Raw genomic sequence first — 18,446 nt, 5'->3', positions numbered from 1 at the left:
AATCTCAATTCAAATTGATTTTTGCAGGTGTGTCATAGCAAAGCTGCTGGATTTCAGACACAATTGTCCCCCTGTCCTCTACCACCGAATCTGGTATGCAGTCCACTGCAATCTATTTTACAAGGGAGTTAGTCACTCACAGGTAGACTTACTCAGTTTGCATTTGAACACCTGGCTGGACCAGTGTGCTGCTAAATGCTTTGAGGTGATATTTCAGCTTTATAGTATGAAAATTCCAAACAGTGCTGCTATCAACAGTTCCATCTGGGCGTTTTAAAATGTAAATGCTCCATTCATGGGGCCAGACAGCGTCGTCTCGTCTGCCTCTATCATGTCACAAAGCCGCTTTGGCCCCTGACCTGAATATTTGAATCTTGTTTGGTTATCAGTACAAACCCAAGATGTAAAAATGATAATTTGCTAAGATAAACTGCTGACTGCTAGCTGGAGCTTCATATTTAAAGTGTGAGACCAGATTTATGAGCTGATAAAAACAATTTGCCAAGGAAAGCTAAAAGTAGCCTTCTTTCTGAATTACTTTTATTACTTAAAAAGTAATCTTAAAGCAGAAATTACCAAGAATGAAAGCGAAATTCACATCTAACGAGTCTCCAAGTTTTTAGGTTGCTTTATGTCATACAGTTTGCTAAGCTAACTGACTGCTAGCTGGAGCTTCTTATCTAAAATGTGAGACTACATGTATAGTTTTATGAGCTGAGATAGCCTAAAAAATGTGCTGTAGCCTTAACCTAAGATTTTCTAAATTACTTTATAACAAATAATCTTAAAACAGAAAATACAAAGAATCGAAGTGAAATTCAGGACCAACGGGGCTCAAATAATGTTTTTAGGTTGCTCTGTGTCCAACAATTTGCTAAGCTAAGCTAAGCTAAGCAGTTGCTAGCTATAGCTTCACGTTTAACAGAAAAATGTAAAACTACCTTAGTGAGTTTTTAGGTTGCTTTATGTCCTGCAGTTTGCTGAGCCAACTGACTGCTAGCTAGCTTCATATTTAAAATATGAGACAAGTTTTATGAGCTGAGATAACCTAAAAATGTGCTAAGCTAAACTAAATGTAGCCTTAAAGCCCCTACAAGGAACTTTCATTTTGAGTTCATTTTGGTGACCCTGTGGACAAAAGCGGTAGTGTTTTGCCGGAATGAAGCCTACATTTCCCATGAGCTCTAGCGCGTATCGTTGTAAAGATGCTTACCTGGCTCACGCATGTGTTTGTTTTGGGGATGAATGAAACAACAAGACAGGGATTGCCAGGATTGGGCTGGTAAATGCTAGATCGCTAGCGAACAAAACGTTTATCCTGAAGGATTTCCTGACTTCCCGAGGATTGGATTTTCTCTGTGTGACTGAGACGTGGCTGACTGTTGGTGAGTCCAGTGCTTTCACAGAACTTGTGACCACCGGGGCTCAAATAAAGTTTCTAGGTTGCTCTGTGTCCAACGATTTGCTAAGCTAAGCTAAGCAGTTGCTAGCTATAGCTTCACGTTTAACAGAAAAAAAACCTACCTAAATGAGCTAAAATGTAGCATTCACCCTAAGATTTTCTGAATTATTTCAAGACTTATAATCTTAAATGTCAAATATCTTGGGGTGCTCAAACTTTTGCATGGTGCTCCTTTCCTTTTTTCACTCTACAATTGTACAAAACAAGAAAAAAATACACAGATCTATCTTAAAATGTTGAAAAGCATGATCTATTTTTAGCTTTATGCTACGTAGATACGTCAGCTACTTAAATTAATGCCCTCTCCACTGTTTGTATACCAAAATAAACTCATAAAGACAACATAAAATAGAGGACAATAATTCCAATAATTTATTAAAGCATAATTTTGTAAAGCCAGTTACAAATAAAAAAGAACAACACACATAGTATCTCTCTCTTTCTCTTTTCTTTTTTTTTTATAACAAGCACAATGTTTTACTATGTTAATGATGATAATAAGCATAACATAAGATAAGAATGGGCCCCACTCTGGCCGCCTGCGGCTGATAACAGGACCCTTTGTGATGAAGTTGCCCTTGGAAACAGATCTGCGATCAGAAATCTAACATTTACTGCTGTTCCCTTTAGCAAACACACTGATCGCATTTCAGCAACTGCGGGGCAACTTCTTCCTACTCAGTGTAATATCAGTGACAGACAGAACCATAGATGTAGAATAACCAGAACACACAGCTCCAGGCTCCTTTGTAAAATTATGGCTTATGGGTTCTCTGGTTCTCCTCTCATTTTAGCCAAAACTAAAATAACCAAAAGTTCAAAGTGGAACCTGTGAGTGAGTTCTGCTTATTCTAACTCTATAGGCAGGATCCCAGTGGGCTGTGTGTATATGCAGCCAGGGCCGTAGCTACCATTGAGGACGCTGAGGTCATGTCCTTGGGGTTTTTCTGCAGGAATTTGGGGCTTTTCGGCAAAGGAAATATAAGGAGTTTAAATTTAGTTGGCTGATTCCAGGATTTTTAGACATATTCAGGCCAAATAAATCAATACTTTCGCCATGTCCTCAAAAAATGTTGTTGCAACTAATGTGTGGGATGATTTGAAACAGCATTAACGCTTTGAAACCTGGAGCAACATCACTTTTCTTGTGCTCCTTTCAGACGCCTTTCGCTAATATTTAAACCTTTGAACCCTAAGCAGATTGGTGCGATTTATTTAAATAAAACATGGTATAAAAGACAATGGGAAATTTGGTAAGAAATGTCCCACAAAACAAAACAAAACAAAAAAAAAAAAATAAAAAAATATTATTTTTTAAAAACTAGTGGAAAATGAAAAAAGCTAGGTAAAACTATATTTATAATAATTTTTATTATTTCATTTTTAAAATATGTTACAGAATTATTATAATTTTTAAGCACTTTTTCCAGGTAATTCCTTGTTTGTTGTTTTTAACTTTCTTTTTTCTTTTTTACTAATTTTCTTGATTTCAATTTTCTCTTTTTGCTAACGTGTTGCTAGTTTTTGGGGTAATTTCTTCTTTCATTGCTCATTGTCTTCTTCCCATATTTTTAAAGAAATCAAGACAATTTGCTCAGGTTTCAAAGGGTTAAGGAATAAAATTCGTGACTATATCCATAATTAATTAACCTTAATAAGAAGATAAACTATGACAAATCCCAAATTACAATATGTCTATATATCTAGAGTGTAGGGGTTGGTTTAGGGGTTGAAGGTGTTGGCTCATGACCTCAGTATCTCTAAAATCTTGGCTACTGCCCTGCATGTGGCACTCCAGATAGACAGCAGACAACTTTCACCACAGGAAGTTAAAGTTCACTCAAATGTCTTGCAAACCACAACTGTTTTTAGAGCAAATATTGACACAGAAACTTGTTTGGACACTAGCTAGAACAAATTAAGACAATTAATCTGAGCATGTTTGGTTGTTTTTTCTGTCTTATCTAAGTATTCCCTCTAGATATCCGCTGCAGGGAAACACTTTGTTAACAAAGGTGTGTTATGCATGAGGGATGCTGCTGTCTACCTGCAGTGCCGCAGTTAGGTGACAAAACAGTGACTTCACTTTCAGTCCAAAAACACACACACACACAAAGCAGTGATGACTGTCAGCATTCCCAGTGCACATTTAGAGCCATCTCTGAGCCCATATCCTCACAGTGTCCTATCTGCTCCTCTTAGACTGAGACTAAAAAATTCAATAAATTTTTTTAATACATAATCCTTCCAAACACACCTTGCAATACATACAGTACAATAAGAATTAAATAACCCCTAACCCTCCCTTGAAATCCCATGCTTTTCCCTTAAACTCACAATCACGACACCATTCTTCGCAAAGGTTAGTCATGTAAATACGTCTTATTTCCAAGGAATACACTCATTAAAATCACTTCTCTTTTCTCATTTCCCTTTTCTTTTCCAACTGATACACCATAAATACACTCACACACACTCACAGACACACCAGCATTCCTGACACAGCACTTCAGGGTGGTTAAGATAGCGGAGGGATAGCTGTTCATAAACAGATTGGAAACACAGACAAACTGGAGCTCTTATGTGTTATTGTTCAAGTCACTGATCTTGGTAAAGAAATAAAGAGAATAGCATGGGCAGACAGGGATATACAATATTCTATGGCTCCAATTAACGCTGCAGAGTGAGTCCCACAGACGACGACGATGATAAAATCATCAAAACACTGTGAAAGCATGGCCGCCGCGGCAGCCTGTCTGTGTTTTTACTACTAATTTCTCCGTGAATCACATTAATGGCACAGCCAGTGAACGATGTACAGTGTTGGCATCATATTCAGACATACAGTGGTCATTATTAACACCATTCACTTGCATGTATTTTACACAAGAGGTGCCACATTGCATTCAGCATGGCATCTATATACTGTACAGTGCAGAGGGGCACCGGAAATTCAATAATACCTCCTATAATGTGTGATATACAGTACAAAACGATACATGTTGGTTCAGTTTATGTGTGTGAATATACAGTAGATATATGTGGTGTGTGTTATATGTAGACATAGATAGAGAAATGTTTCGCCTCATATTATTCTGGTTGATATTGTTCTCCTTGTAGAGCCGAGTGAGGCCATGCGCCAACTCTCCGCATCAAGTTAAACGTGACCAGAGAGCCTCCAAAGTAAAACCTCCGCTTCTTCTTAAGAATATCTTTTTGATATTGTTCAGAAATATTTAAAGCCACTTCCTTTGGCTGCGTTTTCTTCTTGTGGCCACACGGTGGCACTGACGAGCGAGTGAGCGAAACGCCATGTCGGGCAGGGAGCTCCTTTCCCCCTTCAGCAGCCCTTTGAGTCCTTTTTCTCATAAACAGATGTGATACAGCTGATGTTACAGATAAACGACAGAGAGAGAACAACAGAGAGAAAGCAAGCAAGAATTCAGCATAATAACTTAATACCAATAGCAAACGAAGATGCAACAGGAGTGAGGACACGTGAAGAGAAAGAGAGAGACTCTTGAAATTGGAGGAGTGAGAAAGAAAGGTTTAACTGAGAATGTGTGGCTTTCTTCTGTCTGGCAGTGCACTGGGGGCGTCGGGAGTGGGGTAGGGGGCGCCACCTGGGACAGACTGGGACTGGGCGGCTGAGTTGTGCTTGTTATTACTGAGTTTTGTCCGGAGAAGGAAAGCAGAGAGAAGTTTGGAGTGTGCTTAAACATCTACATGCAGGGCTACAACTGGAGGGGTTATGTGTTTGAGAGGACCGTCCCAAAATACAGGTTGATTTCTTTGTCATGCACATTTTAAAATTATCCCCCCATCCCAAGTGAGACCCAGGCCAGAAGAGTGTGCGTTTGGCTTCTGTGTCCACTTCTATCTTCCCCGTTTTGATCTTCCACCACACTTGATTCAACCTTGAGGATGGCTGGTGTGACTGCCTCCATCAAAACCAACCGACCGATGCAGGGGGGGCCGAGGCATCTGTTGCCACTGGATGAACCGAGGGGTCTGACTGGTTTGTGGCGATCACCTGACCCAGGTGCTGCTTACGCTGGTCACTGACATGATGCTGCAACGTTTCTTCACCACCATGTTGATGTAGGCCCTCATGATCTTGGTGATCTCCCCAACCTGAAGAGAAATAAGAAAGTGGTGGGTTAGTATGCGCCCTGATCTGAAGAATAAAGAAAGAAAAGGTGAATAATAAATAAAGATCTCTCACCAGTGGCGTCTCAAAGAACATCTCCCTCTCATCCACGATGATCTTGTAGGTGCACGGCTGTGAAGCTCCAAAGAAGGTGATGTGTTCATACTGGAAGGTCTCCAGTGGTTTAGGTTCACCCCGTTTATACACCGACACGTTGTCAGCGCTCACACTCAGCCACAGATCATGAGGGAAACCTCCTTCTTTACACTACAGAGGCAGAAGAAACAAAGGAGAAGAGAACAGAAGACATTACCCGTCAGGTGTTTTGTACAATTTTTGCACAAATCTCTGAAATCTGTTATTTGTTCTTTTATTTTCTCACCTCCACATCAAACAGAGTGGATCCGTATCCAGGCCACTCCTTGATGATGCTCATGTATTTCAGCATGGCCTGATGCTGAGGCATGCCCTGCAGCCGGGTCCACTTCTCCAGGACGCTGGTGCGTGTGGCGGATGTCTCCTCCTTCACCCACATCTCCAGCATCTGCTCCTCCTCCACCTGCAACCACACAGATCAGCCGATCAATGAATAACCAACCAGAAAGCAATCCAGCTTGCTGGCAAGTCCATCTGTCATCAAGTAATCCAGACTAGTTTGACTGAGTCTATAGGGAAGAGATCCATCACGTCACACTTGTCACACTGCCCCACCATATGGCAGTGATCTAAAACTACAGCTGGAGACAGCTCCTAAGCTACATCTCACTACAGTTATCAAGAATTCAGAAAAAATATTTCCCAGTGTATGGGTGTAAAATCCTGGATGGCATATTTAAAGGCTGTCCAATTCACTAAGACCTCCTGAGCTTCCACACAGTCAAGTATTTCTACAATATTTTCTTCACAGCAACAAAGAGACATTGATTTGATAATAGAAATGAACATGAAAGGGGCCTTTTAAAGTTCATAAAATGATATTGAATGATATTCATAGAATGAAATGAGATATATCACCATAATATAATATAAATCAATTTACAGAATTAAACAAAACTTTGTTTATTTATTTAACTTATTTAAATGAAAAAGTGAACTGAACAAAATAGTATTGATGCATGATATTGGATTTTTGCCGACATCCGATATACTGATATGTAACGACTCATTTGACCAATACTGATATTGATATACATTCACTTTTGTCCCCACTTATTTTAGTGATCATCAAGTCTCTTCTGTAGTGGAATTAACATCATATTATGCATGCATACTCTTACTGTGATGACCCGCCAGCAGATGGAGACATGAAATACAATATTTTTCAATGTATTTAATATTCATTCACTGTGCAAATTAAGAAAAAAGCATGTTGGTTGACTCTAAAAGCTGATATTAGCCAATACCAATGACATACTGATATTATCATGCATCACTACAAAATAGTCGGACTTAAATAGTGTCATGTGAACAACCTTTATCTAATATAAAACCACAAAAATAAATACTAGTGAAATTGGTAATGCATCATTGCTGGTCACAGTCTTGGAAAAACAACACTTGCACTGCTGCAAGCACTTTACAAACAAACACTCAAGGCAAAGGACAAAAAACTATTATGTTATCACCAGTGAAACATAATTCAAAGGCATAATCTATTGACCTTTGACAGCTTTGTGTGTCTTGCTGATGCTAGTCTAGTGTACAAAGTGATTAATGAACTGGTTGGCCCTCCATTAAATGAGTTCATGCAACTGTGCTCAGACAATGGGAGGACATGAAGGACGACCAACAGAGGTGACTGTGCAATACAGCACAGATCTACTGGGTTTGGTAGATCAGTCTTCTCTGTTAGCGCTACAAACTATTGGAACTTAGTACCAAGTGAGATAAAACAATGCAAAAGCTTTGTTGGGTTTAACTTTAACACAAAACCGTGGCTAAAATCAAGCCAATCATGTACCCATCACACATGAACTCACCCAAATGTGAATTTAGTTGTTTTTCACATGTTGACATTGTGCGTTTTTTTTAATGACCATACCTGTGTCTTTTTAAGTTTTATCTCTTTAACTAGAAATTATTAATACATAACATTTTTCTGACCTTTAGTGAATGCATGCTTTGCAGTTTAAATGGGCTCCATGTGTTGTTATGAGTTGTCTGCACACAGTTCTCAACATGGAGGCGGCTGGCAGCTAATGGTAGCCTGATTAAATTTACGTAACTCTATCTTTAAATAGCCAATATTGGTTTGCTGCCATATTAAAAAACGGAATATTTTTACAGACCATTTCAACAGTTTTATCTATTTTTCTTAAGTTACATGCAGCTGTTGGTTTCCATTCAATTCATCTCCTTCTACTTGTAAAAGGTACGGTGAGGTACAACTTCACTTTCACCACTGACCTTCTGCTTCTTCAGTGACCCAGTCTTGAAGCTTCTCCTCAGGGTGCCATCCAGGAAGCTCGGGGTCTTCCGTTTCTCCGTGCCGACCCCGACACCTCCCTGTCCTCCTACCATTCCTTTCCCGTCTCCTGCTCCGACTCCAGCTCCTCCGGCTCCACCTGCCGCCCCCACGCCCGGCTTGGTGGAGTGGAGGATGCGATTGCGGAGACGTCCGATTGGATAGACGCTTCCCAGGCTCCAACCGGCCCGACCTGCCCCGTCGCCATGGAGATACTGGAGACGTAAAGCAGCCAGGTGCTGCAAGGTCTCCTCTGAGGCCGGGAAGTGACCACTTATCAAAGACTCATGGGCCTGAGAGGGAGAGGGACAGTGAGAACAGTTTATTTTGCAGCAGTGTTGGGGTGACATATTTATAGGTAATATGCTGATTTAATAACATGACCTCTCCGCTTCTCCCTCTAAAAAAGTAGAACATTATTTAATGTGGGCATTGTGGTGTGGGTGTGAAAAGCTCACCTGCTCAAACATGAAAGCAAACTCCACTCCTTCTTTCGGCATGCTCTCCACATCCAAGAAGCAGTAGAGCTTGAAGTAGAGTTTCCATTCTCCTTCCTCCTCCTCTTCTTCACTGCCTGCCAACCTGAAAAAACACAGCAGCTGCAGGTTAAGCAACCACATACATCAAAATAATCCCATCATGCAGCAAAATTAGCCAGTGAGAGATCAGTATTTAGACTAGATGACAATCAAGGCCAGCTGTATACACAGAAACTGTGGTACCTCTCAAACTTGGCCAGAACATCAGCAACGATCACTCTGCTCTCCAGAGCTCGGTCTGTGAAGGAGTTGTGCTCAAACAGAGAAAACAGGTTCTTGCTCTCCTCCATGGCCAAACCTCTGATCAGCTTCTCCACAACCTGCAGCAGCAACATACAAACAGTGAGCAGTTTGTAACAGCACACTGCAATTCAACCAAGGGTGCAGAATTTGGTTGATAATATTCAGCGTACATAATATGCTACGATAACACCCCGGCGGGGATAGGTGTCACGGCTGGTGTGATCCCATTACAAGATGGGTCACCCGCCACCTAAATTTTGTGTATTCTTTTACATACATAAAGACATTTCCATAAACTAATGCAGAGAGGGCACAAATTAGTGCCTACAATATCACCAGAATGCAGAAAATTAAGTATCTGATGCTCAAAATTTCCTGAGGGAGGACCCTCTACTTGCGATGTGTACTCCCCAATGTTTAATGACACCTACACCCTTGAAATCAACCCTTGAATCTTGCACTGGGTCTTAAAATTATATTTGTATGACTATGCGGAGGATGTGTCAGTGTGTGAGTGTGTATTTTGACATGCACCTCTCCAGCTGTGGTGTGTGAATTGATGGAGATCTTGCAGGAGCCTCCTCCGTGGCAGTAGACGGTGGTGCTCATCTCCTGTCTCACCAGCAGGGCGGCAATCTCCTCCTGAGAGGGAACGAACTCACGAGTCTTGGTCTTCTTCAGGGATTCCCCGATGAAAGTGCTGTAACGCTCGATCTCTGTGCCGGGATAGCGCTCTCGCACCCTGAGCAAGATCACATTTATTACACATTAATTATACTTTTATCACAAATTGATTGCATTAATGACATATTCAAAAAAGCACACACACACCTCTTGAGGTGGAAGCGGAGGTATCTGAGAATGGCTCGACTGGGTAGGAAGGTGCAGCTCATGCAGGTGAGCAGGTGCCAGTGTGCACAATTGGCTGGGCTGTTCGGCTGAGGCACATGATTGGTCTGCTTGATCACCTGACAGTATACCTGAAAAACAGAAATATGGAGAGCAAATTTGAGAAAGTTTTCAAAGTTTGACAGCAAATAAACATCCCAGGAATACTTGTAATACTTATAATATCATAACTACAAAGTCACTTTTAGTAGATGTATTTGTCATCCAGCATGTCTTACTGGAATCTCCTATTTCCTGTTGTTTCTATTTTTATTCTAACAACTTTTCATGGGGCTCACGCTGCACACCGCTGTGTTTCTCTTTTACATTTCAGCTCTGTTTCCAGCTGTTTTCAGTTGAGATTAGAGAAGAAAGTAAAGTAGACTTTTCTTGACAAATGAAATACCTCATCCCTGAGTGGGCGCAGGTCCTGGCAGGTCTGCAGGATGCCCTGAATGATGGGCACCGTGTCCGCCAGCGTCTCCATCTCTTGCAGTGAGTTGAAAACTCGCACCGCCTCGTCCTGCAGACTGGCGTAGCCCTGCTGCCTTTGTACTGCACACAGACAGAGACAGAAAGAAAATAGTGAACAAAGGCAGCGAAGAAGAAAAAACAACTTGTAACTTTTCCATAAAACCAAAGATGACAGCAATTACAGCAAAAAAAATACATCAAAGGATTATTGTGATGATTCAGGAGTTTGGATTAATTCAAAACTAAATAGGACATAATGCTAAAAGTAATATTTGTGGAAGTCTGCAAACTGTTATTTCATTTTATGAGCACAAAGAGACAAGTGAGACAAGGTCAGTAACGTATGGAAGCTTTTAATGCTGCAACTTGTCGAAGCAGAAGAGGACAAGAAAGAAAAGAAAAGAAGTTGTTTTTGGGGTCTTAGGCATTGATGTCATTTTTCAGGGGGTAGTGATGCCACACGGTCACGTGACAGGCTCCAAAATTGTTATTCAACTTTTTGGCTACTACAAAATCTGGCTTCAAAGTCTGGTGCGCTCCCCGGGGGCCTGGTTTTAGGTTGCTGAGTAAGGGGGCTCTTCTCATTTCTCTATTTTGTGCCTCCTTGTTCCTCATCTCCTCATCTCATCTCCTCTCTCCTCTCTCCTCTTGCCTGTGATCCACAAATCAATCTCAGTGTGCCATTGTGAAGGATTTCTTAATTCCTTAAATCATCTCGAGGAGAGAGGAGGCTTGCTGGAGGAGCTATGAGCGAGGACGCACAGGTGTATCCTTTGCAGAAGTCTTTTTGGCAGCTGTGACTTATAAAAGAGAATATATAAGTTGTCATGAACACTGTTATGTCCTTCAGACAGAGGTTAAAAGAAATACAGCAGTATGTTAAAATGTTCGGTAACAGTGGACAGATGATGCAGATGTGCCACATGTCATATTTAACTCATGCTGCTTTAAAATGATGGCTCTGAAACAGATTTTGTTAAATGCCTGTTGCCTTGACTCCTCTCTCCTTGTGTCTCTTTCCTGCCTGCTTCCATCTCAGGTGGGAGGAACGAAGACGCAAGTAGAGGAGACAAGGAAAGAAATCGAGGATGTACGAACCCAGAAATGAGAAGAGGGGAGAGCTGTACTCACCGCTGGTGACCTCTCCGTAAGGGAGCGGCAGTAGAGGGGAGTGCAGAGGATGCTGAGTGTATCTGAGGATGGGGTTCCTCCTGTACATCTGCTCCACGATATCTGGGTTCACGCTGTTTTCCTGAGAGGACACAAAGAAGTCAAAGGTTACAGGTCAAATTCAACGTACGAGTAAGTGCTTATGCATTTTACTTAATAGGTGTGTGTGTTTTACCTTGATGTCTCTGATGAGCTGCAGAGTCGGGGTCTCTATCGGGGTCTTGCTGTCAATGACTCCCTGTATGGCTGCCGTCCACCTCATGGCTTCGTTCAGCATCTTGGTGTAGAGGCGGTAGGAATGCTTCCTCCCATACACAATGATGTTCCAGTAGCCTGTAAAAAAGCAGCATAATATATTACCACTCACATGTCAAACTAGAATTATCTCTTTACACGTAGTCTCAAACCTCCTGCGTCTAATCCTGGATTAAACCTGCCCTTTCTGCCTTTTCCCTTCACTCCTCTCTCCGCACCTGTCTCCCTGTGCACTCGTTCATCCGGCTGAATGACGGAGCAGAGGGAGTTAAGGACCAGAGTTCCCATCTTGGACGAGTTCCGCTCTGAGCTCTTGTAGTAATCCAGGGAGTTGTGGGTCAAAACAAACCAGCGCTTCTTCAGCTTCAGGGAGGTGCTCTTAGCATTCGTCTTCATCTCTTTTTGCAGCCAGCCTGAAAGATGATGAGGCAGGAGGAGAGAGGGGAGGGAAGAGGAGGAGAGATTTAATACATTTGTACAGGAACAGCAGGGTTGTGCAATTATTCAGTATCATCGTTTATCCCTAAGTCTATTTGTATTGTGACAAAAGCTCATATTGAGATATCGTCAGCTAAAATCTGTCACAACGTAGGGTCTTAAATACTGTACTTTATATACTGTAAAAAGACTTCCAAGGCCCCGACACATGATTCGAAACACCAATTATCACCATAAATACCCGACCTTGTGTTACATGGCTTATAATAAATACATATTCCTTCTCACCTCTGACGAGGAACTCCTGCCCGTCTATCCTGGCGTCTCCTTTGGGTTTCTGCAGCAGACTGATCCAGTGATGCATCTCCTCCGGTGTGTCACTGTTGCAGTGGATCACACGGTTGGCCGTAATGATGACGAAAGAGTTGGGCCTGCAAAGGTCAAATCACAGACTTTTAAAATTAAAAAGTCTACCTTCAGATAGTTAAAGGGTATCACCCCATGTTTTGTGTCCAAGTGACAAATGTGAACAGTAGAGAGAGTATTGGTGAGAGCGCTGCAGCTGGCAGATGTGAAACAGCCTGCAATGTAACCACTTAGGGCACTTGTACACCGTCAATTTACGTCCACCAAATGTGTTTTACCACTGACAGACTCAGACTGTTATTCTGGGAGTCTACGTGTCTGACAACATTATGGAAAGGATCCCTACAGAGAAAGACCTCTTGTTTAAGAGGGAGATCCTTTTTTGTTTAACCAGAAACAGCCCTAATGGCTCTCGCAGGCTTGTAAAACACACTTTATTCAGTGTTGACAGAAACAAAATAAAACACTCAAAACCCATCTTGGTTTGACTTTCCACTGTTCCAACAATTACAACTCGGGTTTGGTTGAAATAAACTATATAAAAACATAAATATACTGGCTCTATACATGATGAAATTACTGTTTAATTAAATGGAGTCTAGTGAGTTTGGTAAAAGCAATTTTAGGGCTGTTTCTGGTTTAACAAATAAATAAATAAAACAAAATAAAATAAAAATCTTTACTCATGAAGCACTTTCCAAAACAGCGTTACAAAGTGCTTCACAAGGTGGCAAAATAACACAGACATGTCATAAAATCAACAGGTTTTAAAAGAAAACAGGAAAAAAAATCATCAACTTGGTGTATCAAAGAGGATCTTACTCCCTAACAAAAAGGTTTATCTCTGTAGGAACCCTTTCCATAAGTTGCCAGACATTTATAATAAAAATCTGAGTCTGTCGGTGGCAAAAAAAAAAAAAAAAAAAAAAACACTTTCGGTAGACATACACTGACAGTACAAACATGCCAAGTGGTTACATTGCAATATTGTTTTGCAGCTGTCAGCTGCAGCACTCTCACCAGCTTCAAAAATCACTGTTCCCATTAGTCACTGAGACACAAAAACATGGTGAAATAGGGTTCAGGTTAAATATTATACTGAAATTACCCATTGAGGATGCTTAAAGGCTGTATAAATAGATGGATAGTGATGGCATTTGGAGTTTTTCTGGGGATTTTTAAGATAAGAGAAACTACGAGAAGACAGGTGTGTATCATGTGTTCAAATTCAGTTTTTTAAAATGTTTTATTTTGAAATGCAAGCTATAGTTTTATAGCTTCATGGTCTATTGATACTGCACTCTTTTCCATGTATGCTTTGAGGACATCAGGAATCAGCAAAAATGTTTATAAATGGCCTTTCCCTCTTTTTTGTGATGACCCCTTCTGTGTCTCTGCTCTGTCTGACCGGGGCTGCCTTCAGCCCCAACAACATGTAGCAGAATGTTTATTTAAACAGAAATGGTGGTGCATTGAACACTCTGTTGTATTTCAAGGGTGCACTGCCTTTTAATATGCAGGGGGTTATATTATTTCAATTCAAAGGAGATTTATGGTATGGAAAACATGTTTACATTGTCAAAGCAAATGTGAAATGAAAACAAATATTGTATGTACAATATGTAAAGATATACCAGAATTTGGTTTACATACACGTCGCTTTTGAAAAGGTTTGATACACCCAGCAAACATGAGAAAACGCACTGCAAAGCCCGGCGCACACTGTTTCACATTGATTCGATGAAACATGCCATTCACCCAGGAAACTGAAGCAAAACAGTGCACGTCGCTTTGAGATTGAATGTGCCTCTGCATGTGCTTTCTCCTTCCCTTACAGGTGGTGGGCTGGCAGTGCAGGTCGTTAGGGAGCTGGTTCACCTGAGCTGATGAGCCAGCAAGCCTACAAAGCTGATCATTCAGCCTGTCTCACTTTCTGGAAGCTCTCTCAGCTCCCACACAGTCCTTTTGTTTGGTTGATGTGTTTTGTCTTTTCTTTTCACATGCAACATCTTCATACACCATTTTCCACTCACCCTGGCACTGACACACACCTCTGATGTTACTGATTGTGCACATATCATGAATTTGTTTTGTCTCTAACATTTAATAGTTCAGTTTTTGACCTCCTTCCTTTTGTCTGATACATGACAATTTGGAGGAACTGACACCAAAATCAAAGCTTATTATTTTCTTTTGTAAAATGTAACCAGTTTGAAAAACCTGAAGAAAGAACTAAATGATCCTCGAATAAGCTTTTCATTTACTGTTGTGATTGATCCAGCTTACCGATCGGGGTTGTCTGAAGCACAAACAGAGTCGATCAGGCCCACGTCAAGAGTTCCCTGAGGGACGAAAGGAGGAGAACAATTTAAATGATGAACTAATGGTGTCCACAGTGACATGTTGGCAATTACAAACACAGCACAGAGTAAATATAACTTTAGGGAGACATTTTTAAAATTAGGGTATGAGAAAATCTTGAATTAAAAGTCACACAGAGTAATAACTTCAACACATAAAAAGTTGTTGTTTTCAGAGACTGACCACAGCATTCTTTGGGTTGGCCTGTTCATGAGACATCTCCAGCAGCTGCTCAGGAGTGCACACACGCACCTTACTGAGCACATTAAACCACCCACTGCACAGAGAGACAGAGGTGTCATCACAAGTCTGAACACATGAATCTGCTCAGTAACTTGTTGCCGTCATCTACAAAATCACTCAAGTCTCCAACACACCTTGCATCCTCTGGTGACTCGGCAAACACCTGATAGGTCCTCTCATCCGTCACAATGTTCAGAGCGTTCTCCTTTTCATGATTGTTCACTATCTCCCTGTGAAAACACAAACATGCAAACGTTGTCTAGAAAACAAAGAAACAGTGAATCATTCCTACAGACATTTTAAGACTTTTTAATTCCACTCGAAATGAAATTTAAGACCAATTTTACAGTAATCAAAAATGAGGGGTAAAAATCATGAGTTAACAGTTTGTATATGGACAAATTTTACTCAGATGTCAGTGGCAAGATGGCGGCATGTGTTTGTGCAGCGGCTCTCTGCTCTCCAGTTTGACCACACCATATGTGCAACACACACAGTCATACTGTGTGTGTAGTTTTTTTTTTAACCTATTACACTTATTTGTTATTAGTGTGAGGATCTGATTCTGATTCTGTAACTTACAACAGGACGCTTTTTGTGTCATGGTGGAGATGAGGGTAGAACAGGACTGGGAAATGGCGTTCTTTTTTTAGCTACAGTCTTATTTTGAGATTTTACAACATGATAAATAATATCCTACTTCCCATGTCTTCTAAGACCTTTAAAATAATAATATAATAATAATAATACCAATGTTAGATTTGTGGGAACCCTGGTGAATAAAGGGGTGGTGTTTGTGTGGTTATTTTGGCACTGGAGCTTTGTTGAAATCTTACTTGGCAGCTCGGATGTCGATGGTTCCCTTCAGCTTCTCCTCGCTGTCATTCTCGTAGTACATCAGTTTGCTGTCTCTCAGGACAAACCAGCGCATCTTCCAGTTTCTGACGAGAAACAGAGACAATAAACCAAAGGCCAAGACGATCCATTCTACACATTATAAAGGTTTATGTATCCCTATGAATGACCTACGAGTTAACTTCTTTACACAGAATACATCTGACTTATTGAACATGCTCACAAGGGTGGAAGTAACTTTACACAAAATCTATGTTAGTGCATTTTAAAGCTTCTTCATGTACTTTAGGTTTCTGAATTATCTTTTTGATTTTATAGTAATCTCGTTACTTTGTTTCCAAAATAAAATATCAAACATTCAGATAGATAACGTTCAGGACCCTTTATGGAAATAACTGAGTTTTAATCATGTTTTTTCCTTCTACTAATACGCATTTACTTATTAAAACAACATGTTGCACAAACACAAGACAGAACAGAAAATATTTATGGGGTAGTCGCACGTACACACACTCAATTATCCCATATTTAAATTAACTTATGCAGCATTTGGTTTCATGTAAATTATCCATTTTTACTAACCCTCAAAACATCGGTCAGTTTTCCAACTGAATACATTTCCTCAATAATATCAAACCATTGCTCTTTTCCTGGAGGATCAACATCGTGCCATGTTGTCGTTATAGCTTCCTGAGTCATTTTTTAATTTTAAGCATACTACATACAACAGTTTTGTATGTTAGACTGAATTTATGTATTTAAATATATTTTGTGTCTTTTTATGTGAGTATTTGGACCTGTGTGTGACGTGTAAGTTGTTAGAATAATTAAACCAAGCACCAAACAGTCCTTGGAGCAACGCCTGCAAGCCAGTTCAGGCAGTCAACCTGAGCTGCACTGATTCACACACACATCATACATCAGTCTCCATATGTCCTCTACAAACACACCCTCCCAGTTTGGAGGTCTATTTCAGCTGCAAAAATCTTCCCCACTCTCCTTTTGCCTTGTCAACGCCGCTGCTGCCCTACATCAGTACTGCTGCTCGCTCTTTCAGCCCCACTTCCACCCCAGCATCCACCTGCAGGCTCCGGTTAAGGCAACCTGCCAATATCTCATGTAAACATATCGACAGGGAGCGATGAGGCCGGAGTCTAGACGCCAAACTTAAACTATGTTCTGCTGCTGATAGTTGTCTCATATTTCAGATTTTCAGCCTTTTGCTAATTTTGAAGCAGATTATTAACTTGGACTTGGGAAGCAGATTCTCAGTAAAGACACAGTACACCAGCTCGAGTGGGACACTGACGTTTTCCAGCACTGCAGAGGGCTCAAAGGGTTGGGTTAGACATACATATGATCTCAACACCTCAACAGGACACAGGGACTTGTTAATGCAACACAGATGGTCATGCACACACTGCTCGTTCATACGAAATTTGTACTGGATGGCACATTCAACAGGCGTTGTGGTTTAAAGCATGCAGGCTGCACTCAGTAACAACTACAACAACCTCCGTGAGAGAGTGGACAGGCCTCCTCCCTTCTTGTAGAGCCAGCCGGACTTGAGGGACTCCTGTTTGGAGCGGAACCACATGAAGGTTTCATCCTTCAGCACACACCAGCGCCTCCTCCATGGGATCATCAGACCAGCTGAGGGAGCAGAGGGTAAAATGACAGTCATGAAAATAACATTCAAAAGGTGGAGAGACATTCACTTGAAAATGACACAGAAAAAAAGTTAAAAAGCTCGGGATGCTGTGGCACATCAGTTTTGCACAGGCTAAAAAGCTGGACTTGAGACTAATGACATCCTGGGAACAGTAAAACATTTTTTGAGATGAACAGAGACCGTCCCTTGGATGCCTTTGGGACAAAAGGACACAGTAAACTCGCACCTTCTTTTGTTCCTGGCACAAAATGTGGAACAGATGCTTCATTGTGAGCAACAGATCCATGACGACAGAGCTAATAACCGTTAGCTGTTTGCAGCCGGTGGCCTCAACTGACAGCTAACAGAGGTTGCACTGACTTACATTACGATGCGTTCAAGCTCTATTCAGTAAAAATTAGTATTAGGCGAAGGTAAAGTTAGACATCATCATGATGTGTTCAGTGTAATCAATCTTGTAAAAGGTCATTTTTGGCGAGAAACATAAATACAGTTGTTGGAAGGAGAAATTTGTTGATGTTTTCACATTAATATAAAACACATGTAAGAGAGGGAATTAAGTGTCAGGGTTTCCCCTCCCTAGTGTCTCATGTTTGTTTTCAGTGGCGTCCTTGTTCCCTCCTCCTGCCAATCATCCTGACTGCCAGCAGCTGCCGAACCTGCACACTTGAACCTCATCAACAATCAATCCACTGCAGTATAAAACTCATCCAGAACACATCCAGACTGATCCTGATCCTTCAGTCTTCTCTACTGTACAGGCAAGTTTTTTTGGACATCAATTCACATTTTGTTCTGTATCTCAGATTCACCACGCCTGCCACGTCCAGTCTCGTTCTCGTCTTGTGTCTCCAGATTCGGACTGC

General features: G+C 41.1%; 1 protein-coding gene across 1 annotated transcript in view; it reads right to left on the bottom strand.

The window, feature by feature from the left end:
• Positions 1-2,885: 2,885 nt before the first annotated feature.
• Positions 2,886-18,446, bottom strand: part of myo10l1 (myosin X, like 1) — a 78,709-nt gene continuing 63,148 nt past the window's right edge. Inside the window, exons 26-43 of the mRNA XM_049597000.1 lie at positions 17,423-17,561; positions 15,890-15,994; positions 15,188-15,283; positions 14,994-15,087; positions 14,736-14,791; positions 12,372-12,514; positions 11,864-12,058; positions 11,566-11,723; positions 11,352-11,472; positions 10,153-10,301; positions 9,690-9,838; positions 9,393-9,600; positions 8,799-8,935; positions 8,535-8,658; positions 8,019-8,369; positions 5,995-6,171; positions 5,688-5,879; positions 2,886-5,596 (exon numbers count right to left, since the gene is read on the bottom strand). Of these exons, the coding sequence (XP_049452957.1) occupies positions 5,492-5,596; positions 5,688-5,879; positions 5,995-6,171; positions 8,019-8,369; positions 8,535-8,658; positions 8,799-8,935; positions 9,393-9,600; positions 9,690-9,838; positions 10,153-10,301; positions 11,352-11,472; positions 11,566-11,723; positions 11,864-12,058; positions 12,372-12,514; positions 14,736-14,791; positions 14,994-15,087; positions 15,188-15,283; positions 15,890-15,994; positions 17,423-17,561 (2,699 nt within the window). The 3' untranslated portion in view covers positions 2,886-5,491. The remainder of the gene's footprint in view (positions 5,597-5,687; positions 5,880-5,994; positions 6,172-8,018; positions 8,370-8,534; positions 8,659-8,798; positions 8,936-9,392; positions 9,601-9,689; positions 9,839-10,152; positions 10,302-11,351; positions 11,473-11,565; positions 11,724-11,863; positions 12,059-12,371; positions 12,515-14,735; positions 14,792-14,993; positions 15,088-15,187; positions 15,284-15,889; positions 15,995-17,422; positions 17,562-18,446) is intronic.

The sequence above is a fragment of the Epinephelus fuscoguttatus genome, linkage group LG14 (assembly GCF_011397635.1).
Source record: "Epinephelus fuscoguttatus linkage group LG14, E.fuscoguttatus.final_Chr_v1".
Taxonomy (NCBI): domain Eukaryota; kingdom Metazoa; phylum Chordata; class Actinopteri; order Perciformes; family Serranidae; genus Epinephelus; species Epinephelus fuscoguttatus.
Note: the sequence above shows the minus strand (reverse complement) of the source record. Positions and strands in the feature narration are given on the sequence as shown.